This window comes from Myotis yumanensis, unplaced genomic scaffold (assembly GCF_028538775.1).
Source record: "Myotis yumanensis isolate MYYU_CA2020_CCGP unplaced genomic scaffold, mMyoYum1.0.hap1 SCAF_10, whole genome shotgun sequence".
Classification (NCBI taxonomy): Eukaryota; Metazoa; Chordata; class Mammalia; order Chiroptera; family Vespertilionidae; genus Myotis; species Myotis yumanensis.
Genome location: NW_027223761.1, coordinates 73,483,447 through 73,510,918, shown reverse-complemented (window position 1 = coordinate 73,510,918; position 27,472 = coordinate 73,483,447). Strand labels below are relative to the sequence as shown.

At 34.8% G+C, this 27,472-nt stretch overlaps 1 protein-coding gene across 9 annotated transcripts in view; it reads left to right on the top strand.

The window, feature by feature from the left end:
• Positions 1-27,472, top strand: part of GRIA4 (glutamate ionotropic receptor AMPA type subunit 4) — a 433,261-nt gene that overhangs the window by 392,456 nt on the left and 13,333 nt on the right. For 2 of the 9 annotated variants that reach the window (XM_070426005.1, XM_070426009.1), the window contains exon 14: positions 24,878-24,992. The exons of 6 other annotated variants lie outside the window; for them this stretch is intronic. In XM_070426005.1, the coding sequence (XP_070282106.1) occupies positions 24,878-24,992 (115 nt within the window). Of the gene's footprint in view, positions 1-5,473; positions 5,513-24,877; positions 24,993-27,472 lie in introns of those variants that run through there. One more of the 9 variants, XM_070426013.1, reaches the window with a different exon arrangement.

The window sequence follows — 27,472 nt, the reverse complement described above, 5'->3', positions numbered from 1 at the left end:
GAAGAACAGTGGGAAAATTAGCACCTGGCAGACCCCTGCACAGGCTGCTGCAGAGGGAGGGGCCATTAAAGATCTCAGAGAGAGTGTAACTCTTACATAACTTGTTCTACTCTGAACAGTTTGGTAGGAGAGAGAAGAGAAACATGACACTCATGCAGAGTAGATTCCTACTCCTTATTGTCCCAGGGCTCTCTTAGCTGGGAATGTGGAGGCAGGGTGGGGAGGGACTGCAGAAGAGAGGGAAGAAGGAAGGTCTTCATACGTGGAATAATTAGTGATGTGAAGAATATTTTAGAGTGTATATTAGAAAAAAACACAGAGGACTTTGGAGAGAGTATGGCAATCAGATTTACCATAAAATTCCAAAATACCTACAATAAAATACTATAAAGCTCACTTTATTATGGAGATGTAGTATATTCCCGAATGTAGAGTTGTATCTGATGTTGCTTTAATGCAGTTTTATATTAATGATAAACATCTACTTAGTACATCACAAGTAAATAGTAGTTTTCCATAAAAACGAAAATGTATCCATTTCTTTCAGCATGGCATATAAGAAACCATTCATCTACAACTACAACTTAGAAATGATTAGCTTCCTTTTGTATCTAAATATAATATCAGCCAAGATGGGGCTGGTTTTTGATTCACATTTAAGAAAAGAAAAATAAAATGTTTGGCAGTCACTTGGAAAGAGCTGGAGAAATCGTAAAGATCCTGGTTTATAATTATATTTTATTTTAATTTAGCTGGTGTAAAGTAGCTCATTTATTTTAATTGTGCCCCATTAAATCAGTCCTATATCTCTGTTTTCAGAATAAAATAATATGCAGCTGAGATAACAGTGCCACAAACACAGTATTACATGCAATTGGCCACACCTGAGTAGCAAATCACCATTTGGCTCTCAAAATCCCCAGCCCTGGCCCCAAGCCTTCTAGAACAAGCATTACATTGATCATGAGAACATTTGATAAATAATAATTATACTAACAGAGGTTGTAAATACTGTGAACACATAGTATAACCTCTTTAATAGCAGAAAAGTCTTTTTAATGATTAAAAGTTGTTTGTTTTAAATGGACATATTCCATGCTTTCTGAAAACCCCAAAATCAGTGTGAGAACTCATCCACAGAATGAAATACACTTTCAAAACGTTATGAAACCACTTCAAAATGCTCTTCTAATATCCCACAACTCAACAATGATGAGAATTAAAGCCTAAAAATATTCCTACAATCAAGTCTGTCTTTCCAAATGTATAATACTGAAATGTGGAAGAAATCTATCATTTTAAATACCACTGACCATGATATTATCTTTAAATATTACCATTTTAAATATCACATCACATCACATTGAAATAAATTCGATTTTATTTAGCTTACATTTTTTTCCCTGAGATATTCAATGAAGAAATTGACACACAAATAATTGTTTTACAGAAATGTTAAAAATCCAGTCTCTTTTCTCTAAGTGTTAAATATTTGGGAGTTGTCTAAAATAAGAATTAAATTGGAGTCAATCAAACAAATGTGACACAAAGAGCTCCTCACTTTCAGAGAAACTGTAAGCGTGTGTGGCCTCCTCCATTGTTACTTCATGCACAAGTATGAAACTATCTAGAATGATCTAGGAGGCAGGTCTCTGCTGTCCTAAAACCTTAGCTGTTTCATATTTTGGGTGGGAAGATACGCAACTTCTAAACATCTTTTATGAAATGGTAAAGAGTCAACATCCTACTAGTAACTAAGAGGCCACATCACTGGGTCCCCAGCCCCTAGTCCCTCTTTTCAAACATTTGCAACTAGGACCACAAAAAACAAACTCATAAAAGCATTATCAGCAACTACAGCTGTTCTGTGTTGCTGGTGCCTTTAAAATAAAAATTAAATGTAAAAAAAAAATGAGAATTAGAAAACTTAAATGAAAGCAAGTATCTGGAGCCAAGTCAGTACCCTAACCTTGAGGCTACTTGTAGGTAAATGGAAGTAAGTAGGATCCAAGAAAAGCTGACCTCAGATCATCTCCCAGAGTAAAAAGTAGAGGGAATAGGTGGAAAAAAATAAGTTGCTTTCTATTATACATTGCAATAACAATATCATATAAAGCAAAGAATCAGTTGATATATAATTTAATGTTTCTTTAATATGTTCACTTTTATGAGATAATATTTAAATTCGGCTTACCATGGAATGCTAAAAAATACTGAGCAGTATATTTCTTAAGTGAAGCAATAATATTAACAGTATAGCATTATAGCTCTCAAACCACTTCCATACATATTTGTTACCACCTCCTTTTAACCCTCTCGTAATGCCATTCTGCTGTAGAGGAAGGCATTATCAATTAGACATGTTAAGTGACTTGCCCACAGACCCACAGCTGAGATTAGAGTTGAGATCTTCTGACTCTCTCCAGTGCTCTTATGGGAAAAGAAAAAAAGTTTTTTTAATATAAATACAGTTTACTTTAAAAACTTACTAAACAGTTTTGTCATTCTTCCGTGCTTTAATTTCAGCAACACTGATAATATCCAAGCATGTTGAAAATACCCACATACAACTCAAGAAACTGTAATGTTTAATTTATACTAAAAACTAAATAAAAACCTGGAAAGTTAAATAAATTACACAGAGGTAGATTTCAGGTCAGTAGAAAGAAAGATTTTACAATTAAAACTGATCCAGCCCTAGCAGGTTTGGCTCAGTGGATAGAGCGTCAGCCTCTGAACTGAAGGGTCCCAGATTCCATTCCAGCCAAGGGCACATGCCCAGGTTGTAGGCTCGATCCCCAGTAGGGGGCGTGCAGGAGACAGCCGATCAATGATTCTCTCATCATTGATGTTTCTGTCTCTCTCTCCCTCTTCCTTCCTCTCTGAAATCAATAAAGAAATATATTTTAAAAGTTAAAAAAAAAAAACTGGTCCAAAAAAATGGAGAAAGTTGGGTATGATCCCCAACAATTAGAGTCGTTCATGTAGCAGTAGAAGGGCTTTGACCATCTCTGAGACACCACACTGTGACAGTGACATCTACATGCCCTTCCCGCTTTGAGAGTCTGAGATTCTGAGTCAGGCCCTGAACTATCTTTAGAAAAAAAAAATTCTCTTATACCCCTTTGAAGTTGCAGACAATAAGACTGGGTAAATTCATGCCCAGAACTGCCACAGACGCTCAACCGGTTTGGGAATTAAATAAGGCACTTCTTCCGTGAATACCTGCTTTTGTCACCGTTTGTCTACATTGTGAAACAGAAAGGTATTTAAGGAAAGCACTTCTCTGTAAAAACCACAGAACTAGAGACAGACACAAGTCTTGGATGCCTATACATAGAGACACCTAAAATTATATACCAACATCAAACTTTCGGCAAGGTACCAATCTGACAAAATGCATTGGCTTATATCAAAAGGGGAATAAAACAGCAAAAGTAAAGCACATGCAAGTAGAAGGGCTTGGTTTGATTTTTTTAGAATAAAACGTATTTCCATGTTTAGATATGATAAAAAGTGATCCATATAATGCGGTATCCTATGGTGTTTCAATGTCACACTTGAGAGGGTGGTTTTAAAGAGCACCATAATTTCGCCAACAACTTCAGTACCATTTAATTTCTGTTTCATTTTTCCACATCACAAATAACAATCACGTTATGCCCTGAAGCATGAAGACTGCACAGCCACTGCAGTTTTGCCCAATCCAGGCAGTGTGCACAGTTCATCTTACTCATAGATTCTCAGGTCATTTCAGAAGATAAAGATATTTCCTTCAAAATTCTGTCATATAAGTGGTTCCCATCAATGAAGTAGGTGTTTCATAAAACACAATTTACTCTTTTTTTTTTTTCATTAATAGCACAGCTTTACAATTTCTGAATGTATTTGTTTCAGAAAAAAAAAAGAAAATGCTCTATTTCTGTACATATTCTTTGGAATTTATAGTTCACTTAATAAAAGGCTGGTTTACCAACAAAGCCATTGTTAGAATATCCATTCAAGATAGTGGATGAAATCAAAGTTCCCACCCAAGGAAGAACATGAGGGAAACCATATATGTTTGTAGTTGGAGGAGTTTTATTATCTAACTTCAAGCTGAATAAAGTTCTAGGATGAATATAACACTAAACAGATGGTAATAGTAATAGCAGTATAACATAGAATCTGCCATAGTGTTTTTTTCCTGCACATTTTCATAATGGCCATTAAAGTAATGATTACAACATCATTCATTTTGACATCTCTGGAACATATTGTGACAACCCAAGGTTCCAAAGTACATCCATTTTCTCACCTGATGTCATTTTACTTGATAAAGAATTTTAATAAGTTACCCAAAGTTAAATAACAATAGCACATGATCTTGTATGGGTTCGGGCTCATTCTTGGTCTCCACTTTCCTTCATGTCTCACGGAATTCAATCAATTGTCTGGTATTTTATATTTTTATGGGAGCCAGTTGCTAATCTCTGAAATTATGCCAAAGGGTAACTAGGAACTGACGCAAAGCTCAATTAGACAGTAGTTTCAAAAGACACAAAGTATTTCAAAGTATTTCAGGGTCCATGTAAATCAAAAGGAAATAAAATTTAACAACTACAACATACCAAGCATAAGTATATGAATATATATCCCCCCACAACGTGACATTGGTGCTACTAGCTTCAGCTGGACGGGCGATGCTGCTGAAACTCAGGTCAAAGAGCTCATAAGTGACAGGGCTGGAATAGAAGCCCACTTTTGTTTAATTCCCAAATCCATTCTCCTTTCACTATGTTGCCTTGTTTCACTCCAAAGACACTTGGAGTCTCGATTAGATAGACTCATTAATAAAAAAAATAAGTAAAAATCTCACCTTTATACTACCTGGGATTCCCTACTTTAAAAAATAAAACAAGCACATGGTATCTCCCAGACTTATTCTAACGCTCTCATCTAATCACCCTTTAGATTTCTTTTTCATTTTTACACTACCTCTTGTTCATATCAGATGTAGTACTGCTCCAAACATGTTGTTGCCTGTAGCACTGTCATTTTACTCTCAGAACACACAAGGAACATCAGGGAGATGGGTTGAAATCACACAGTATGCTTCCTTCCTAAGGCGCTCCCAGGGCACCCCCTCACCCGCCCCCCCCCCCCCCCGAGGGTTCACTCCAACTGATAAAATGTCCCCAAACAATGCCCTTCCATGATTTCCCCTGCTCTTACTCAGTCTTCCATTTATTGAAGCTTTGGCAAATAGACTGATTGAAAAGCAGACAATTTGTTCCCCTTACACAGCTAATGTTCATTCCCCTTTGGCTTAATCCTTAAAATGGATTTTAAGTTCAATTCAATGAATGCCCCAGTATATCAGGCAGTTGGTAGTGTCTTGTGAGACCTGAGGAAGGGGTTGGCCAGAACTGAACTTGACTTTAATACAAGACCATGTTCTATTATTGTTTAACTTTGGGTATTTCTCCCCTAGGAGGAGGACAGAGGAGAACTAACCAGCTCCAGGACCAAGGTAAGAGGGGAGTTTTCTTTCAAAAGAATGGGTTCCATCCCTTTGAAGGAAACCCCTCCCCCACTTGTTTTTTAATTCCTTCTTCTTTATACCTTTATATTTTGTAACCCACCAGCATTAGGAAGCCAGCTTGCTACCTGTGCATATAGCTACTTGAACATCCACTTAAAAATGTTATAGCAGGAAAAAATAAAACCTTCTCACAAGTCATATCAGTTATATGCTAATGCATTTATATTTTCCATCATCATTAGATACCAGTACCAATCTTCCATCAAAGATTAGATTACTGCATAGGCCTTAGGAAATAGTCATCAGCTGTTCACTTCCCTATATATAGAATATGGATAATAACTGACAAATCATAATAGGGTAATGGGGTTTCAAAATATTAAAACTAAAATCTTATGTATTTCTATAAAAAATATATCATTGCAAAGAAATTGTTATTGAAAGAATCAGCTGATATAACTTAAATAATATAAAATTTTATTATTTTGGAATAATACATTCAGAGCTATATAAATATATAATTTTAAATGTAATTAGGCTAGACCTTTGGTGTGAAGTTGTATAAATTTAATGAGATTTTAAGGTACCATATGAAAACTGGGATTAGAAAAAGAAAAGAGCCCAGCCAGCATGGCTCAGTGGTTGAGTGTTGACCTATGAACTAGGAGGTCATGGTTGGATTCCCGGTCAGGGCACATACCCAGGCTGTGGGCTCTATCCCCAGTAGGGGACGTGCAGGAGGCAGCTGATCAATGATTCTCTCTCATCATTGATGTTTCTATTTCTCTCTCCCTCTCCTTTCCTCTCTGAAATCAATAAAAGTATTTTTTTTAAGAAAAAGAAAAAGGAAGCAATATTGTCTTGAGCAGTATTTCTTCATGCTTATAGATCATCTTCCCAGACCTCTGTTATTGCTTTTAATGGGTTCCATTGTACCTCTCATGTTTTATGTTGTTTGTGGACATCATCAGTATTCCCTGCCTTTGGTACTCTATTTCAAACTGCCCTTCTATAAGGGAGAAAACCAAGGTGATAAACAAGTTAGGTAAATTAAAAAGCATCCACAATTTGAAATATCAGAAGAAAGGTAGACCATGTGGATTATGAAGGGACCAGCTTTCAGATTCTACTCAGATGTAGTTCTTTGTTGTCATTGTTCTCCAATGCGGCTAGACCTTGTGTGACTTTAGAAAATTTTAGAAACGCTTTGGATCAGGTAACTGAGACAATTAGGGCTGAAGAAGAAGAAAATTTTAGGAAGAAGAAATGTGCAAGAAAGAGGGAGAATTCAGGCAATTTATTCCCAATAAATAGTAATCATCTTTCAGAAACAGTTCTGTAGTTTTGTTACAAATGTGCTTGAATCTTGGCGTCACCTTAAAGTTGGGTTGTTGAGGTTTTTAATGAAAGAAAATCATCTCAGAAGGATATATTTTTATTAAAGATGACTGTCTTCCGAACATGAATCATAGTAGTCACATGATTAGGCACATACGTGAGAGGACACATATGAAATAGAAACTTGATTTTAATGACAATATACGCTATTAGATAATTATGATGCAATAGTCACCGAAACCAGAAACCTAAGCACTGAATTTCTTGAAGATAATACATTTTGTTGTCAGATGTCTAATATAAGCTAATTTTGACTTTCTCAATCACTGATTCCTTTAGTGCAGCGGTTCTCAACCTGTGGGTTGCGACCCCTTTGGGGATCAAACGACCCTTTCACAGGGGTCGCCTAAGACCATCGGAAAACATATATATAATTACATATTGTTTTTGTGATTAATCACTATGCTTTAATTATGTTCAATTTGTAACAATGAAATTGGGGGTCACCACAACATGAGGAACTGTATTAAAGGGTCACGGCATTAGGAAGGTTGAGAACCACTGTTAGTGCAAGGTATGGGATATATTTGAGACACATTATTCACTCCTGATTTATTCATCCCTGACTTTTAAGATGCCAGATGTATGGATTGCCTAAGCAATCGTACAAAAAAAAAGTGTCACACCCTATATAGTTTGGTTCAGTGGATAGAGCGTTGGCCTGCGGACTGAGGGGTCCCAGGTTCAATTCCAATCAAGGGCACATGCCCAGGTTGCAGGCTCAATCCCCAGTAGAGGGCATGCAGGAAACAGCTGATCAATGATTCTCATCATTGATGTTTCTATCTCTCCCTCTCCCTTCCTCTCTGAAATCAATAAAAATATATTTTTAAAAGTGTCACAATATTTATGTGTTAGATTTTTATATTCCCACAAACATTAGTTTTGGCAGGTAGATTTATTGTGTACTTTGAATTCTTATAAAATACTTCACGGTATCTCTTTCATGAAAAGAATTGGTAGTTCCATAGTGTCTTTGTTCTTGTAAAAAGAACACTGTAGATTTTTGTTTGTTTTGCTGTTCAGTAAAGTGAAAAGTATTAATCGCATATCAATTGCATTCAATTTGTTAGGCATATTAAAAATGGTTAATGATAGTGCCCTAATTGGTAAGTTAAGAAGTACTCAACTTCTGATAAGAAACAAATAACTGAAAGACTATATAATATGTCTAGCATTAACACTAACAGGAGCAAATGTAGGTAAGGCTATTTTAAGAATTTAAACTTTGGGTCATTTTTTTTCTATTTAAATTGTTTAATAAAAATAAATGAGAGTTAGGATATATTTCTTTTTTGAAATATGATTATGAGCCCTGATGATCTCAAAGATAAGCAGCTTTGTGTTTCACTTAGAACGACATCATCTTAAAATTTTTAAAGATAAATGGATTTAGAATTCTTAGGCTTCAGCCATTGTCTGAGAATAACAGAAAAGCGCCATGCTCTCTTGTTATGAGCTCCCTTAGAATGGCAGGTTCAGACAGCTTCCTTTTAAGACTGCATTAGTCAGCAATCCCTATTTCTATAAAACCTATTTTTATCACTCAATGTTCTTTTTTTATTTGTGCTATTTTCCCACCTAACCAAAATAGAAGCCAGAAGTTAAGATAGATGAAACAAATCAATAAAGATACTTTGCGTTTTATATTTTCAGTTATATTAAAATACTAGCCTACTGCTAAGGAACCTGATATCTTAAATGAGAAAGAAAAATTTTTAAGTTTAATTTTTTCTCTCAAGAACTTGATGGGAAATTTTAAGTATTTGCATTAAAGATTAATTCAACATATTTAGTGAATGAAATACATATTTAAAAGCACAGTAAAATATATCTTAATAAACTTAAACCAAACAGTTGGCATTTGATATCTGTTGATGAAAAATGTAATTTTTAATTTCTAAAACATGCTGAATTACACTGTTCTAAATAGTAAATTTAGTAACAGAAGTGTTTTCTAAATGTGATGTTTCATTTGCTGCACATAAGTAGATTAGAACTGAATTATAAAAATATCATTATCTGGGAATTTTTATCTTAGAGTTAGTTTGGAAGTATCAGATTTTCCTTGGTATTCACAACAAACTTGTATTTGATTTTACCACTTAGTATTCTTTCCTTGTCCACCTATACAAACTGAACTGATGGTCCCTTTCTTTTAACTATCTATAATCTCACTAAAATACCTCTTTAGAAATTTTGTATATGATGGACCAAATTGTTCCCATTATTCATAATGTCGCTACTGCCAGTAATTTTTATGTCCCTCTTGCCAGTATTTAATAGACAGTGTGGAAGCCTTTTGCTTTGTTTTATTTTATTTTATTTTGTTTTAAAACACTCTCTACACAAGCTCTTCTCAAAATACATTAGGTTCTGTGGTCAAAGGATTTCCTTTTATTATCCAACACACTATTCTTTCACTTTAGGAGGTTACTTGAAAACTTGCACCATAAGTTAACTCCCTGAGATATCAACACTACATGTAGTCATTGCATGCCTACTATATTCTTGTCCTGTATTAGGACTGAAAATGGTAAGTACCATAAAACACAGTTATTGTCCTCCAAGAAGGAGAAAAAAATGCAGAGACAACACTGTAAAATAATGTGTGACTCAGAGCAAATGTGAGTGCTCCAGATAAAAGAGCATTTAAAGAAGCAGGAGATAAAAAGAACCTAGAGTGTCTGAGGAAAAAAACATAAAAACAGATTCTGCTGTACTAGTTAATAAATATTCATTGAATGAATAAGTTGATGAGTGATTACTAGAAAATGAAAAGAACTTTAGAAAACTAAGAGGGGGAAAATGAATTCCTAGTGAAGATTCTATCATAAGACTGGAGTCATTTCTGAATAATATCTTTGAGACTAAAAGGAAACTGGTAGTCTAGCTGGAGACAGAGAAGAGCTATTAGGGCAGTGGTTCTCAATCTGTGGGTCGCGACCCTTTTGGTGGTCAAACAACCCTTTCACAGGGGTTGCCTAAGACCATCCTGCATATCAGATATTTACATTATGATTCATAACAGTAGCAACATTACAGTTATGAAGTAGCAGCAAAAATAATTTTATGGTTGGGTCACAACATGAGGAACTGTATTTAAAGGGCCAGAAGGTTGAGAACCACTGTATTAGGGGAACTAGAGTGCTTAAAAGCCTGGTATCTGTGCTAATCCCACCTTTGCCATTTACTAGCCAAGTGGATTCAATGAAGATTCAATGAGAATATGAAGAACTTGACATACTGTCTGGCTCAATAAAATATATTGAAATTATAGTATTTTAAAGGTATGTGTAAGCTGAATTGTTAGGAAGCCTTGAATGTCATAAAAATTAGAATAGATTAGTATCTTAGAGGCAATCATGAATCACTGAAGGTTTTTGACAAAGCACTATAAAACAAGGAGAGAGGCAAGTTATTCTGACACTGGTTAGCTGAGAATGGATTGAGAAAGCCAATGGCTCTTGTTTCAGATGATAAAGGCTTTGACTAAGGTGATGCCTGTGAAATAGTAATGAAAATACATAAATTTGGAAGACACTTTTCAGAAAAAAAACTGTTCTTAATGGATAATTGGCTACAACAAAGGAGGAAAAATGAAAATTCAATGATGAGATTGAGTTTTTGTGTTTGGCTTTGTTATTTTATTATTTGTTTTTACATTTCTATGTTCTTCTGTGAAAATGTTTCTAGTCCATTATACTGAAGTTTCCTTATAATGCTATTCTTGGGGATCCATGATTACATATCCTAAAAGATTAGAATTTAAATCATTAAGAACCTTGTATGTATCAGAATAGACCTATTATGTTTTAATCTTGGGAGAAAATGAATGTTCCCATCTAATCAATTCATCATATAGATTATTTGTATTGCTTTTTAAAGAACTTTATCCACTGTACTTCCTTCTTGAATATTTAAAAATTATGAGATCAGTTGACAAGATGACCTGCCTTTCAAGTTTTATCTCAGCTTACAGCAGTGATGGCGAACCTTTTGAGCTCGGCGTGTCAGCATTTTGAAAAACCCTAACTTAACTCTGGTGCCGTGTCACATATAGAAATTTTTTGATATTTGCAACCATAGTAAAACAAAGACTTATATTTTTGATATTTATTTTATATATTTAAATGCCATTTAACAAAGAAAAATCAACCAAGAAAATGAGTTTGCGTGTCACCTCTGACACGTGTGTCATAGGTTCGCCATCACTGGCTCACAGAGTATCTAGCCAGAAAGGACAGAAGTTGCCAATTTACTAGTGTGGGGGAATACATGAGCCCAATCTTAACAGACTTCACAGGAGAAAGAAAAGTTCTCTTAGAGAGCCATAGGAGGGGTGAATTAATAGTTTAACTGCACAGGAAATGGTACTGACAGGAAGCAGAGGTATCCTAGTACTGTGGGCAAGAGCACTGGACCAGAAGGCAGAAGACCCGGTCTCAGCTGGGCTTTGGTGAGCAAGTCACCTAACTTTCATTAGACCAGTGACCACATCGGTAAGAGGAGAAAGCTGAACACAACCTCTAAGGCACGTTTTGACTCAAAAATTCTAGGATTCTAGTTCTCTAAAGCAATTACTGAAAGTTTCTAAGAATCAACAAAGGATGGAAAACAGGAACATGACCGATGGCCCGTGGCATGGTGTAGAATTCTGGAAATCATATAAAGAGAATAAGGAGCATGGTCTCTAGGAGATGAAGGAATCCAGGCCGGGAGTGGGGGGAGGTAGGGGGCAGTCCACACAGCAGCTGGCTGTCCAGGTGAGGCATCTTGTGAAAGGTCTAGTACTGCTCACAGTCACGGAGTGCAACAGCCACCAACTCTTGTATTTTTGAAATTTTACTTTAGAATCATAATCACAATTTTTAAAGTGAATGCACTTTACAATCCAGGTAGCTGTAGTCTTGTCTTCAAACAAAGCCCTCTTTTGTATAATTTGATCACAGAGAATGACAATCACAACAAACTGGTTTGGGGTTGAGATTTTATCCATAGTATCTCAGACATCAACCCAAGGCCACCACAAATAAAACAAAATTTACATTATTTAATATAAATGACTTCTATTTTCTCAATATTATATAAACACAACTAAAAGTATTTTTGACAGTTTTTATTTTTAATTTTTATTGTATTGATTTAACACAGTTCTTTAAAAAGCCCCACCCATGATGTGCTTACAGAATGATCACAAATTGAGGCTAGTACATGTGAAGTTCCTTTCTGGCAAATTACAATGATAACTCTTCTCTATTATGATTGTGGGACTATCATGGGTCAGAGAAATTTTTTTTCACCATACTGTTGTCTGTGTCTCTGAGGTTGTTATTTATTTATTTGTTTGTTTGTTTATTTTTTTTTATTTTTTTTGCTTAATCCCTTCACCTTTTTCACCCAGCCCCACAAACCTTCTCCCCTCTGACAGCTGTCAGTATGTTCTCTATGAATCTGTTTCAATTTTGTTTAGTTTATTTTGTTCATTAGATTCCACATATGAGTGAAATCACATGGTACTTGTCTCCCTCTGACTGGCTTAGTTAACGTACCATAATACTCTCCAGTTTCATCTATGCTGTTGCAAAGGGTAAGATTTCCTTCTCTTTTTACTTCTGAGTAGTATTCCACTGTGTAAAGTGAGCACCAGTTTTTTTTGTTTGGTTGGTTTTTTGTTTTGTTTTTTTTTATCCACTCATCCATTGGTAGACACTTGGTTGCTTCCAAATCTTGGCTATTGTAAATAATGCTGCAGTGAACATAGGGGTGCATATATACATTCTTTCAAATTAGTGTTTGGGTGTCTTTGGATATATTCACAGAAGTGGAATCACTGGGTCATAAGGCAGTTCCATTTTTAATTTTTTGAGGTAACTCCATACTGCTTTCCACAGTGGCTGCACCAGTCTGCCTTCCCAACAACAGTGCACAAGGTTTCCCTTTTCTCCACATCCTCATCTATACTTGTTGATTTACTGATAGCCATTCTGATAAGTGTGAGGTGATATCTCATTGTGGTTTTAATTTTTTTTTTTTAAATTAAATCTTTATTGTTCAGATTATTACATTTGTTCCTCTTTTTTCCCCCCATAACTCCCCTCCTTCCAGCTCCCACCCCACCCTCCACCCTCACTCCCCACCCACTGTGTTCATCCATAGGTGCATGATTTTTGTCCAGTCACTTCCCGCATCTCCCACACCCCTTTTTCCCCCAAGAATAGTCAGTCTATTCCCTTTCTATGTCCCTGATTCTATTATAATCACCAGTTCATTCTGTACATCGGGTTATTTATTCACTTGATTCTTAGATTCATTTGTTGATAGATGCATGTTTGTTGTTCATAATTTGTATCTTTACCTTTTTCTTCTTCTTCCTCTTCTTAAAGGATACCTTTCAGCATTTCATATAATACTGGTTTGGCGGTGATGAACTCCTTTAGCTTTTCCTTATCTGTGAAGCTCTTTATCTGACCTTCAATTCTGAATGATAGCTTTGCTGGATAAAGTAATCTTGGTTGTAGGTTCTTGGTATTCAGCACTTTGAATATTTCTTGCCATTCCCTTCTGGCCTGCAAAGTTTCTGTTGAGAAATCAGCTGACAGTCGTATGGGTATTCCCTTGTAGGTAATTGAGCCTCTTTCTCTTGCTGCTTTTAAGATTTTCTCTTTGTCTTTTGCTCTTGGCATTTTAATGATGATGTGTCTTGGTGTGGTCCTCTTTGGATTCCTTTTGTTTGGGGTTCTCTGCGCTTCTTGGACCTGTAAGTCCATTTCTTTCACCAGGTGGGGGAAGTTTTCTGCCATTATTTCTTGAAATAGGTTTTCAATATCTTGCTGTCTCTCATCTTCTGGCACTCCAATGACTCTGATATTAGACCGCTTAAAGCTGTCCCAGAGGCTCCTTACACTATCTTCACACTTTCGGATTCTTTTTTCATTTTGCTTTTCCAATTGGGTGTTTTTTGTCGAATCTTTGGTTTGATTATTGTACTCCTCTGGTCTGCTATTGGGTATAATATTCTTTATTTCAGTCTGTGTATGCTTACTTTCTAATTTCTTTATCGTAGCATCGAGGGTCTCATTAGTTTTCGTGAGGCTCTGCACAAATTTATGGCAAGCCCTCAAAATTGCGATTCTTAGCTCCATATCCTCCATTTCTGTCATGTTTTTTTGTCTCCGCATCTTTTATGCTTTCTTGGTGCACCCCCTTGTGGTCTCTGTGCGCAGTCTTGTTCTAGCCAAGCCTTAATTGTTGTAGTTAACACTAGAGGGATTTGACCCCCAGGCCGACTGGCTATAGGAATCAGCTGTGTGGAAAACGTCTGCCTTCTGGGGAGGTGCTAATCCAGCCTTTGCCTGAGGCGATTGGCAAATGGCTGTGCGCAGGGTTTGGGCGGGGCGGGATCAACAGGGCGGGCGGAGGGAGCAGTTATGGCCACGCTCAGTCCCGTTCCCAGAGGCTCTGCTTCTCAGAACCCCGGCAGCCGCTGCAAACCTCGGAGAGAAAGCTGCCCTCAGGTCCCAACTGATGCCGGATAATCCCGCTTCTCCCGTTTGAGTCTGGGTCCCTAGAGACTCGCCCGGATCTGGAGCCCAGAGTCTGAGACTCACTCCCGGCAGAAAACGACAACCGCGCCCTCAGCCACCAGCCCGCTTTGCGCGCGCACCTCGGTACCTTTGTATTTTCCACACTGCGCCGCCTCTGAGCCTCGATTTGCTGTTCTCTTTCCTTCTAGTTGTAGAGTCTCTCTTCAGCCAGCCTTCCTGTGGTTCTGGGTGATGTCCGTTCAGTCTTTTAGTTGTATTTTTGAAATGGTTGTTTGCGGCAGCGGTCTCCGGTGTTTACCTACGCCGCCATCTTCCCCCTGTGGTTTTAATTTACATCACTCTGATGATTATGTCTATTGGCCATCTTTATGTCCTCTTTGGAGAAGTGTCTATTTAGGTCCTTTGCCCCATTTTTAATTGGATTGTTTGGCGGGGGGAGGGGGCAGTTTGTTTTGTTTTGTTTTTAGTGTTGAGTTGTATAAGTTTTTTTTTTAATTTTGGATATTAACCCTTAACCAGATGCAACATTGGTGAATATGTTCTTCCATTTAGAGTGTTATCTTTCCATTTTGTTGATGGTTTCCTTTGCTGTGCAAAAACTTTTTAGTTTTTTTAGTTTCAGGTAGTCCTATTTGTTTGTTTTTTCTATTGTTTCCCTTACCTGAGGAGACATATATGAAAAAATATTGCTACCAGAAATGTCTGAGATTTTACTGCCTATGTTTTCGTCTACATTTTTAAGGTTTTGAGTCTTACATTTAAGTCTTTGATTTATTTTAAGTTTATTCTTGTGTATACTGTAAGGAGGTGGTCTAGTTTCATTTTTTGCATGTATCTCTTCAATTTTCTCAATACCATTTATTGAATAGACTATCTTTACCCCCTTATTAATTGATTATAAAGGTGTGAGTTTATTTCTCTGCCCTCTATTCTATTTCACTGATCTATACGTCTGTTTTTATGCCAGTATCATGCAATTTTGATTACTATGGCCTCATAGTATAGTTGGATATCAGATAGCATGATTCTTCTTTCTCAAGATTCAGAGTCTGTTGTGGCCCCATATATATTTTTGGAATATTTGTTCTAGCTCTGTGAAATACGCCTTTGGTATCTTGATGGGAATTGTGTTCAATCTGTAGATTGCTCTGGGTAGTATGGACATTTAAATGATGTTAATTCTTCCTTTACATGAACACAGTACATGCTTCCACTTATTTGTACCATCCTCAGTTTCTTTCTATAGTGTCTTATAATTTTCTGAGTATAGGTCCTTTACACTCTTGGTTAAATTTATTCCTGGGTTTTGGGGAGTTTTTGTTGTTGTTTTTTTTGAAGTACTTGTAAGTGGGATTATTTTTCTTAGTTTCCCTTTCTGATAGTTCATTATTGGTGTATAAAAATGCAATTAATTTCTGGATATTTATTTTGTACACTGTACATTATTGAATTCATTTATCAGTTCTAGTAGTTTTTGGTCGAATTTTTAGGGTTCTCTATGTACGGTATCATGTCATCTGCAAATAATGACAGTTTTACTTCTTCCTTTCTAATTTGAATGACTCTTATCTCTTCTTTTTGTCTAAATGCTGTGGTTAGGAGTTCCAGGAGTTCATAAGAGTGGTGAAAGCAATATCCCTGTCTTATTCCCAACTGTAAGGAAAACACTTATAGATTTAACCATTGAGTATGATGTTGGCTGTGGGTTTGTCATACATGGCCTTTATTATGTTGAGATATGTTCCATCTATTCCCACTTTGTCAAGTGTTTCATTATAAATGGATGCTATATTTTATCCAATACTTTTTCTTTTTCTGCATCTATTGATATGATCATGTGGTTTTTAGCCTTCATTTTGTTTATGTAGCATATCACGTTTATTGTTTTGTGTGTATTGTACCAAACTTGCATCCCCATAATAAATCCCACTTGGTCATGTTGTATGATATTTTTAATGTATTGCTGGATTCAGTTTTCTAATGTTTTATTGAAGTTTTTAGCATCAATGTTCATCAGAGATATTAGCCTATAATTTTCTTTCTTTGTGGTATCTTTATGTGATTTTGGAATTAGGATAATATTAGCCTTGTAAAATTAGCTTGGGAGTCTCCCCTCTAGAATTTTTTGGAATAGTTTGAGAAGGATAGATGTTAGTTCGTCTTTGAATGTTTGGTAAAATTCACCTGTGAAACCATCCAGTCCAGGACTTTTGTTTATTGGAAAGTTTTTTTAATTATTTTTTTTAGCACTGCTTCAATTTCATTAGTTGTAATCTGTCTATTCAGATTCTCTGATTCTTCCTGATTGAGTTTTGGCAGATTGTATGTTTCTGAGAATTTATCTAGTTCATAGATAAATTGTTGACATATAGCCGTTCGTAGTATTTTCTTATAATCCCTTGTATTTCTTTGGTGTCAGTTGTTACTTCTCTTTCATTTCTTATTTTATTTATTTAGGTCCTCTTTCTTTTTTTTTATGAGTCTGGTTAAAGGTTTGTCAATCTTGTTTATCTTTTCAAAGAACCAGTTCTTGGTTTCATTGAACATTTGTATTTTTTTTGCATTGTTTTTTAAGACCCTATTTTGTTTATTTCTGGCATTGTTTGTTGTTCTTTTACATGTTTTTTTTTTTTAAGTGTAAAGCTAGATTGCTTTTTTTTTCTTGTTTCTTGAAATATGTGTATATTGCTATGAATTTCTCTCTTAAGACTGCTTTCTCTGTATCCCATAGATTTGGGGTTGTTGTGTTCTCATTTTCATTTACTGTATTTCAAGGCATCTTTTGGTTTCTTTCTTGATCTGATTCCTAACCCATTCATTGTTTAGTAACACGTTAGTTAGCCTCCATGTCTTTGGTGTGTTTTTCAGTTTTGTTTCTTGTGATATATTTCTAGTTTCATACCATTATGGTCAGAGAGAATGTTTGATATGATTTCAATCTTCTTAAATTTATTAAGACTTGTTTTGTGTCCTAACATATGGTCTAGCCTAGAAAATGTTCCATGTGCACTTGAAAATAATATATAGTCTCCTGCTTTGGAGTGAAATGCTTTGAAGATATCAATTAAATCTATCTGTTCTAGTTTGTCATTTAAGGACATTGTTTCCTTGTTGATTTTCTGTCTGGAAGATCTATCCATTGATATCAACGTAGAAATATTTTTATTTCTCTTACCTTTAAAAGATATACCTGAAAATAGTCATTAATTGATTTTAAAATAACTGTTATTAGAATCTAGAACAGCTATATATTTGTGTCCATGATTACCCTACCAAAGTCTGTGAATCCCCTGACATTGTATGCTAGTCTGTGTGTTTTCTTAAGTTTGTACATTTTTTTTCTGAGACAATATCCATCGGTTTCATTGACTTCTAAAATATGTCCATTACTCAAAGGAGGATAGACCATTCTACTCTGTGACCCAAAATTGACAAAATCATGAAACTAAACTGCATAAAATATTTGTTAAATGAAAAGACACACTCAACACTAAAAATATAATTAAATTTTTCATTTGTCAAAATCTCTAGCTGGGCTCAAACTAAAGTACTGGCAGATATCCTTGCAAAAATCACAATGTTCCTTCAAAGAATCACATTTTTCAGACCTACTTCTCAAATAGAAATTAGTCATGCAAATTCTAAAGAACACACAATTTAGAGACAATGCTTGGAATCTAACCCAGTATCTACTTAATTTGTTCAGTTCTCATTGATTCACCTGGTGTATGAAACACAAAAGTCTCTATACACTAACTTAATTGTCTATATGTCTTATCAAAGAGGTTTTCAAACTATCATTATACATCATGTTGGATCTCAATTGTCTTTCAACATTAAAAAAAAAAGTTTCCTCCTAATTTTGATACTAAATTATTGATCAGTAGTGCCATTTAGGCAAATCTTGCCAATGTATAAGCAAACTAGAGTGAAAACCTAGTATTTTTTCTAGAAACTTTTGCATAGCAATTTAGTTCTAATTCTGCTTTTGGAAATTAGTGCACAAATCCAGTGAAACTAAAAGAGTCTTGTGCTTGTTCACTGGAAGGAATGATTTGGGAAGAAAAATAATAAGACAGTTACAAGATAAATGAAAAACTTAGTGAAGCATTGATAATGCTAAGAACTGGTTACTCTCCCAGGCCTGATAGAGGGTGAACTCTAATACCTTTCCTTAGCAGACATATTTGGTTCTTAACTCCTTATTATTCAGTAGCCTATTGATTTGTATTTAATTTCTATATTTTCTTGATTGATATAACAGTTGTTTTTCTCAGTGAGTTATTTACTTTATATAAAGTTCTTCAGTTTGTTGTAAATAATCAGTTTTTCTGCTAATTTCTTCCATCCACCTTTATTTGGGGGGGGGGGGGGGGCATCATTAATTAAGCCACAGAAGTCAAATCCCATGCGATTTTTCTCCTCCCTACCTATATCATCATGTTATATGAGACAGACTTTTATGTGAGAATACTGACAACACAGCCTCATTTAAATAACAAAATGAGTAGTCTGTGCAGTTTTTTATTATTTATTTTTTATGAAATTACTATTTTCTTATTAGAATAGTCCTGAAAAAGTTTCTGCATATATTTCACTGCTGCATAACAAAGTTTAAATCAAATGAGTTTTCCAATCAGGAATTTTAGTTTGACTTCAGAAATAGGGTACAGTAAATAGGTAGAAGATCTTTAAAAATCAAATTTAAAAAGATTCATTGAAATACACTTTTTTCTTAGAATCTCTAGCATAGTTGCCAGGCATGGAATCTCTTTTTCTAAAAGCAGAGATGTATACTTTTTTTTTTTTTAATGGCCCACTTAGCAGGACTCAAGTCTATGGCCAATCACAATCATTTAATTCAGCTTTGGGGGCGGGGCTCACCTTCTCTAAGTAACCATGTGTGAAACAGCAAGTCTTCTCTCCAGGCCACTGAGAGTTCTATTAACCTCCTGCAGATCCTATCTGATTGGGCAGGCCTCCTAATCGGTGCATTACTCACACTTCTCTGCCTGACTTGTTCCCCTCAAATAAGGTAGAACTTTGGTAGAAACCAAATTCAACACATGTCCTCCAGCCTGTGACTAGAAACACAAAAACAAGTGGATCAAAGCAAACCATATCATCAGGAACAATGAATGTTTTTCTGAGATTCTTAAGAATAATTCCTAAATTCTAGCTATTCCTCAGTTTTTTGACCCAAAATAAAATACATATTTTGGTTTGCATAAAAGCAATTGTATTAGTCATTATATTATAAAATAACTGAGAGGGTTTTTGTTTTTTTTTAGTGATTATTATAGTATCACTTCTTATTGTAAAAAAAAATGGTGAGTGGGTGGAGAAACTTAAAGACCAAAATGCAATCCAAATTAATTATAATTCGTCCATAGCTATAGTTTTCCGTTAATATATATAATATTTTATTCACATATTAAAATCACAATGAATATACAAATTTATTTCTTTTTCACTTATACTATAACAGTGATGGCGAACCTTTTGAGCTCGGCGTGTCAGCATTTTGAAAAACCCTAACTTAACTCTGGTGCCATGTCACATATAAAAATTTTTTGATATTTGTAACCATAGTAAAACAAAGATTTATATTTTTGATATTTATTTTATATATTTAAATGCCATTTAACAAAGAAAAATCAACCAAAAAAATGAGTTCGCGTGTCACCTCTGACACGCGTGTCATAGGTTCGCCATCACTGTACTATAAGCATTTTTTTCTTGTTTTTAAAAGCTTTTAATAGTTGTATAACATTCAGTCATAAGAGTCATTGGTGCTCATCAATACTACCACCTGGGGAGCTCTGTAAACAATGTCGAAACACTGCTCCCAGTTCAGAAGAATTTGATTGGGCATGGTTAGGCCTGAGCATCTGTATTTGTAATAAGTGGTTCTAATATTCATTTCAAGATTGAGGACCACTATTATGCACCAAAATCTAATTAATTCTCCCCTTCTGTTGGGCATGTCAATTGTTTGCAATGTTTTGCCATGTAAATGTACAATGCCTACGTTACTTTATCAACATCATTGACTAATTTTTTAGGAATAATTCCTCAAAGGGGAATTATTATCAATGATTATCAAGGATATGAACTGTTTTTAACCTTTTATTGTATAAGGTCATATTATTTCTTTCCAATTTTAATTGGAAGACACCCATTTTATTAAATTATAGATTATATTGAACATTATATTTACTTTTATCTTTTCCAACATAAATGGCAAAAAAATGAATTTTCATTGTTTTAGTTTACATTAATTTAATTCCAAGTAAGGTTGGATTATTTAATATGATTTGTATTTCTTCTTGTGTGAATTATCTACCAATGTCCTTTGCTGATTTTAAAGGATTTTCTTTTTTTTACACAATTTCTTGTTATTCACACAATTTTCAAGTATTTAGAAATATATTAAGATTCATTGGGGACTATGAAAAAAACTTAGCATCATTCAGGGAAATATTCTGGATATTTTAGTACCTGATATTTAAATGTTATAGAGAGTTTAGTGTGAAAAGAACACTCCAATTAGGACAGCACAGGCCTAAAACTGAGGGGACTTTCTCATGTTTATTTAACTAATGGATTCTTTCTTATAAGGATAAAAAAGCACTAGCAAAATTAAGCAGTAGTTTAAACAGCTAAACTGGATTAGGTCCATACATTATTGACATCCTTACCAGCAATGAAATGTTAATATTGTTAAGTAAAATGTAACTTAATTTGTTTTAATCAGACTCAATGTAATATTGCAAATTATTTATTCTACAAACTATATGTGCCCTACATATTCTGTGTGCAGACATTGACTAAATCTAGGGCTTTTATATCAGTCCTTTACAATAATATACTTACAAATCATAAAAATACTTTACCAAACTTGTACTTTTAAAATGCTTTCTATCTACTTCTGTAGACATTTTATCAAGTGTAAACTTTAAAACCTCACCAACATAAAAATTACACTCTAATAAATATGGTCTAGAAGTAAATATAATGATTAAGGCCTAAAGTAAGCATAAAAGCATGATCACATCTATAGACTTTAGTGTTAAGTTACTCTGAAAAGGTAGAGAGTAAGAGGTAAATATTTTAGCCTGACTTAAGCATGCCTATAATAAGAATATCTTACTTTGCACTAATTAATTTACTCAAAATCAATAAGTGGAAAAAGTTAGGTCTGTTAGGTCCCATCCCAAAACGTTCATTATATGTGATATTTCAATCAGATTTTTGGTAACAAAAATGGGTTCCAATGAGGTATGGATTTTAATGATCCCAAATTCAATTGAAGGAAATTTTAGGACTAAAAATCCTTCAAAGTTTTCCAGAGGCCTGGAATTTGTCCAAGTGAGCATTTTCTTTCCACCCCTGAATCAAGTTCTCCATCACCTCAGAACTATGGAAAAAGTTAAATAGGGTTGTTGTTTTTTTAACCTAGAATTCTCCTAAAGCATAAAAGACAAAGGCAAGTAAGTGACCTGGGTCTTTCTTCAATCTATAAAAGTCATTGTCAATACACCTGGCCTCTTAAATATATGGCTTAAACATCCAGCAATAATGTGGTCACTTGTTTTTTCCTCTCTTCAAATATTAATTGAAAACAATATGTTTCAATTGATTTTACTCTGGAAACACTGCATTTAATAGAATAAAAGGAATAATTAATGTAAGAAAGAACCCATAATATTTTTCTTTTATCTCTTATCAGCTTAGCAGATCACTATTACAGCTTCTCTGATGCTTAGTGAGGAGAACTTCTTCCCTTCTTTTCAATATGTTTCTGAAAACTATGTATGAAATGCATGGAAGGGATTCCAACCACATGAGAACATGTGCTGCAGGGATCTACCTTCTATCTCCCTCATTTGCCTGACCCCTTACAGCTGCCTTAATCTTGCTTAGAATTACTCCTTCAGAGTTCCTGTTCCTTTTTGCTTGGGTAAAGAACACTTTTTAAAATTTATTCTAGCAAACTGAATGAGATAACTTTATATATATTGTAAAGTCATTTGCTGATTCTTGTCATTAATAACATGTCAAAGCAATGCATTCCATAAAATAGAACACATGTTTAAATGATGCTTACATATGTGGTTTATGCTGCAGTTAATAGCAATTTTAAGAGGCTGTTAGACCTAAACTGTATAAAGAAAATTGTAGAAAACAGGCAGTTTTAACAAGCAAGGAAATCTTGAAACCCTGAAGACTATCTCTAAATATTAATTACAAAATGCCTTCTATACACCACTAAAGAAAAATTAATTTTACATATGATAGGATAAAGTGGACTTTACTGAGGGACCACATGTTTCTGGAAGGAAAACATGTGAATGAAATGTGAACTAGGCAGTGAGTTATTTATTGGTCAAGTATATTATGTTAAACAACTATAGATACATCTTCACACATATGTGGATAGCAGTGTGAAACTAAACTGTTTTTACATGGCCTATTAGATGACATAAGAATTACAGTTCTTAGAATAATTTTGTAGGAAGCTTATTCCAAACAATTTTCTCAATGTAAAGCTCTTTTTCCTTATCCATTCCTTTATTTTGTTTTTTTTGTTTTGTTTTGTTTTCTATTGTGCTGTGAAACTGTCTTTGGATATGGCTAATAACCCTGTTAAATAACCCTCTCATGAAATGACTTTAGTTTTTCAAAGGAATGGTCTAAACCAACACATAAAATCATTGGGATGTCACTTTATTTTTTTTTTAAATCTAATATGAATATTTAAGGCTCAAAAAGGTGGATCATAAAAACAATTTTCTCCAAAAAAAAAAAAATAGCAGTTAGGTTTAAATCATTGAAAGACAAATTTAGTTTCTTGTGGACACAAAATAAAACAACTTATTTGCAGCATTTTAAAAACATAAGAGATGTCTCTATCATCATTGAATATTCAGCCTACATTTCAGTCTGATCCTTCTGGTGATTAAACTAAAAACCTGATATTGTTTACTTTAAGAAGTATATTAATTATTTTACACCACTAATGTGGCACTTACTTGGGAATGTGAGAAAGCTAATTATTTAATTAACATTTAGTAAATGGCTGTCTAACCCTTAAAAACAGTTAACACTCTCAAGGTGTGATTTGCTCTCCAGGTGGATCAGACCATCATAACATGAACATCATGGAAAGCGAGCATCAATTACCTGAAATATTACAAACACATTTTAAGAGAACAAACACTTTAATAGGCCAATTCATAGTGAAACAAGCAACACTTTTTATTTGTCAACTGAATGATCAGTTTCAAGTGCTACTCATTAATATGGGGTTGTTTGGTTTTATTTTATTAATTCATTTGGCATTAAGTGACCACCAAACTCAGTATTTATCAAATAGCATAGCACAAACTATACCCATATTCTCTCAGTATCTAAGCCATTCTCTAGATTTAACAGAAATTACATTAAGGCCTGGGAAAACCTCTTGAAAGAGAGAGCTTATTTAAAAATTATAACTTGAAAGCAAGAAAGGAACCAAATGCATGGGAAGAAAGAGCCTATGAAACTTTTTCATAAATCCTTTTAGAGAATAATTAGGATATGCTACCTCTATTCCCCTGTAGAGATTAGCATGGAGAAAATCTATTGTAGAGTGGTGTGTTTTTTCCATGTCCACATCATATGCAGCATGACCTTTAGAGTTTAATAACTTAAACAGTCAAATTGGCTTTGAACTTCTAAATAGCATCCAATGCCTTTAAGAATCAATACAAGATTTTAAAAAAAAAGAATCAATACATGATTCAAATAGAACAGCTTTTTCACTAAAAGCTGTTATTACCTTTTTCTTGACTTCCAGCCCAAAAACGGAACCAAACATGGAAATCCTAGATTCTGAGACCTGCTAAATCAAGCAAACAAACCAAACTCCCACAAATAGAAGAGGAGTAACAAGTCATACTCTGTTGTCAGGAAATCAGTACACAAAAATTAGTGGCTATTTGTTGGTTTGTTTATTCCATTATGCTCTTCCTTCTGGGAATGAATTTTCATTTCAGTCTCTTTTAGATCATTGACATTCTCAGCAAAGGAATTCAAGACACAGTTCTTTCTCAATTACTAGTAAATTCAAGTTATTACCGTTTTGAAAAACAATCCATGTAACTGGTTGATGATGATGATGATGTCGGTTATTTGACAATAAATGAACTGTGAAAGTGAACAGCACTAAATACCACATGTTTAATACAGTTTGGAAGTAGTTACAATTGCCTTTGGTTTGAACTGATGGAAGGGGTTGCAGAATGGCAAAATGAGAGGTTTATTTAGCGTCTGGGAGAAGCTTGTAAAAGAGCTTAAGTCCTCGTTCCTTCTAACATCTTAACAGCTGTGCAGTTTCTTACAAAATATGTTTTATCGTTTCAAGAAATGCTGTTAACCTCGCAGTTTTAAAACTGAATGAACAAGGCCTCTTGGACAAATTGAAAAACAAATGGTGGTACGACAAAGGAGAATGTGGCAGCGGGGGAGGTGACTCCAAGGTTAGCCTCGATGTCACCAAAAGCGGGTAAACAGTATGTAAAGTAATAGGTGCATCTGCTGGGAGACTCGCAGTGTGGATCTGCTAATACCATCAGCATTGCTAGTCAAGCCCTTCACAACTGAAGTATGCAATTACTGTCAAAGCAAAAATATTTGCAAACTTTATCAATGTGGGAACACATGAACAAACCGAATTAAAATAGTCACTGGAAATCTCTGGCTCTGAAGCAGTTGCGATCAAATATTATAATTCTATACACCGTGGTTTGAGGAGGCAGGAGGGGATGCTGGTTTTTGGAAGAACGATTTGGCGAAGAGAAGAGAGGGTATATCTTTCTTGTTCACCAGAAGTTCTACGCAATGTTTTTAAGTAACAGCAGTAACTCCACCTAAATCTATGTACTTAGCAGGAAATCATTTCTCTGTCTAAACCCCACAGGCTTCCAATAAATAATAAGTTAAATGATAAATCAGAGATAGTCATGTGAACCAGAAATGTTTGGCTTCCCATAAATGGATCAAACTACAAAATGAGCAGACTCTACACACAAGACCAGTTCAGCTTATTTTCCCTGCCTCCATGGCATATGTCAGCTTCCTAAAATAATGCTTTATTAAATTTCTAAACAGTGTCTAAAGAAAAAATAGGTGTACAATTAACAGAATATACTACCTAGTGTCCCAGAACCTTTCTTCACTATGTATAGACTTAAAGAAAATGGTCCAGAGACGGGACTCTTCTGACTGAATTTCCTTTTCTTACATTCCTACACTTGGTATATAAGAATATTGGAAATTTAGAAGTATACAGTCTTGCCTGCCTTTTAAAATCTAGAGAATTGCCCAAAATAAGAAGTCCTGCTTCTCTTCAGGTTTCTGATTGGACTCTAAATCCTCTCACTCAGCCACCCAACCCACAAAAAGATGCTGTTTTTAGTGAGTATCTGTCAGATGACTGATAACTTCACCCTCTTTCAATGCTGCAAACTTGCCCCTCACTCCCAATCTGAAGAGCCCTTCGAATCCAGCTCACTTGTACATCCCCATCTAATAACCACCCCTTCTGCGGGTTACCAGATGAATATTCTGGCCACAGAGGGAGGCATGAAAGAGAGAGAAACAACAGAATTGCGTGGACCCAATCCTGGTCATCCATCTCCTTATCCCGAGAGAGAATCTGAGTTCCTGGAAAACAGAGCAGAGAACGGCCAGAGAGAGGGCCTAGGGCTTCCTGTGGGATGGGCCCTCTTCAGGGCACCTCCGTCTGAGGCACCAGCCATGTTTTTTTAAGGAGCATTAATTCTTTTTACATTTTGGAGCCCTAACTTGCCTAGAATGTTCTGACAGTTTCCATACAATATATATGTACATATACATGTATGGTGTCCCCAAAAAATGTATACATACTTTGTAGATTCTATTACTTTTTGAAAATGAAATGTATTTTAATAAACACTGCCTTTATAATTAATCAAAGTGTGTATACATTTTTGGGGACACAGAGAGAGAGAGAATTACTCCAGTTTACACTAATAATCTACTATTCTTTCTTGCAGATTAGAAATGTATGAAAGTATGTTCTCATAGCTCCAAAGAAAATAAAAACAATCATATTCTATTCCATTAGAGAAATTTTATTTGCAAAATTTATTTTTTTATCACAAATAGAAAAGAAGTGTAACACTGCTTATCAGATAAAATTTTCCAAAAAAAAAAGAATGAAGTCCTATTTTACTATACATTAAACTCTTTCCAGAAAAAAATGAAATAAGCAAGCAGAAGCAGAAATTTACACATAATAAAAAAATCTACGTAACAAAACCATTTTAATTTATTTAAACAAGGTTGGACAACTCAGTTGGATTTTAATCTGTTTGCATCCAACACATAGTTTGGTAGATAATGGACACAAAGTAAATATTTGTTGTATAAAGAAATAAATCTGAATCTAACCTTGTAATTTTCAAAAATCAAACTGCTTGTTCTCATAGGTATTCAGTACATTATTTCCAATAAACATGAACTGCAAAATGGTATTCTAAAACATTATTTCAAATCTTAACAAGTAATTTTCTAAATTGCTATGAAAAATTAACCTAAAATGTTCCCCCAAAATGAAATTGCATTATGTTCTATTTTCCCTCAGGAGTTTTGTTTTCATACTAAAAAACATTCCTGGTAGGTTGTATATTGACATAATATTTATCATCAAGAGAATAGGCGCTTGCAATCTAAATGTTAATAATGCCCAACTCTGAATTTGTAACAAAAGGTGATATTTATATGTCTGCTTGACCTCACTTAGTTCAAAGTAAATTACCAAGAGCAGTTGTTGCTTTTTCATTTTTGTTTTGTACCTTCATCAGGTGACTGATTTTCTTTTTAGACTTACCTTGCGCCTCCCATTTAGCCTGATCTTCCTCAAAAGTGGTAAAATGAGGAGCAAAAGTGCTGACTTGGAGACTAAAGGTAGATCCGG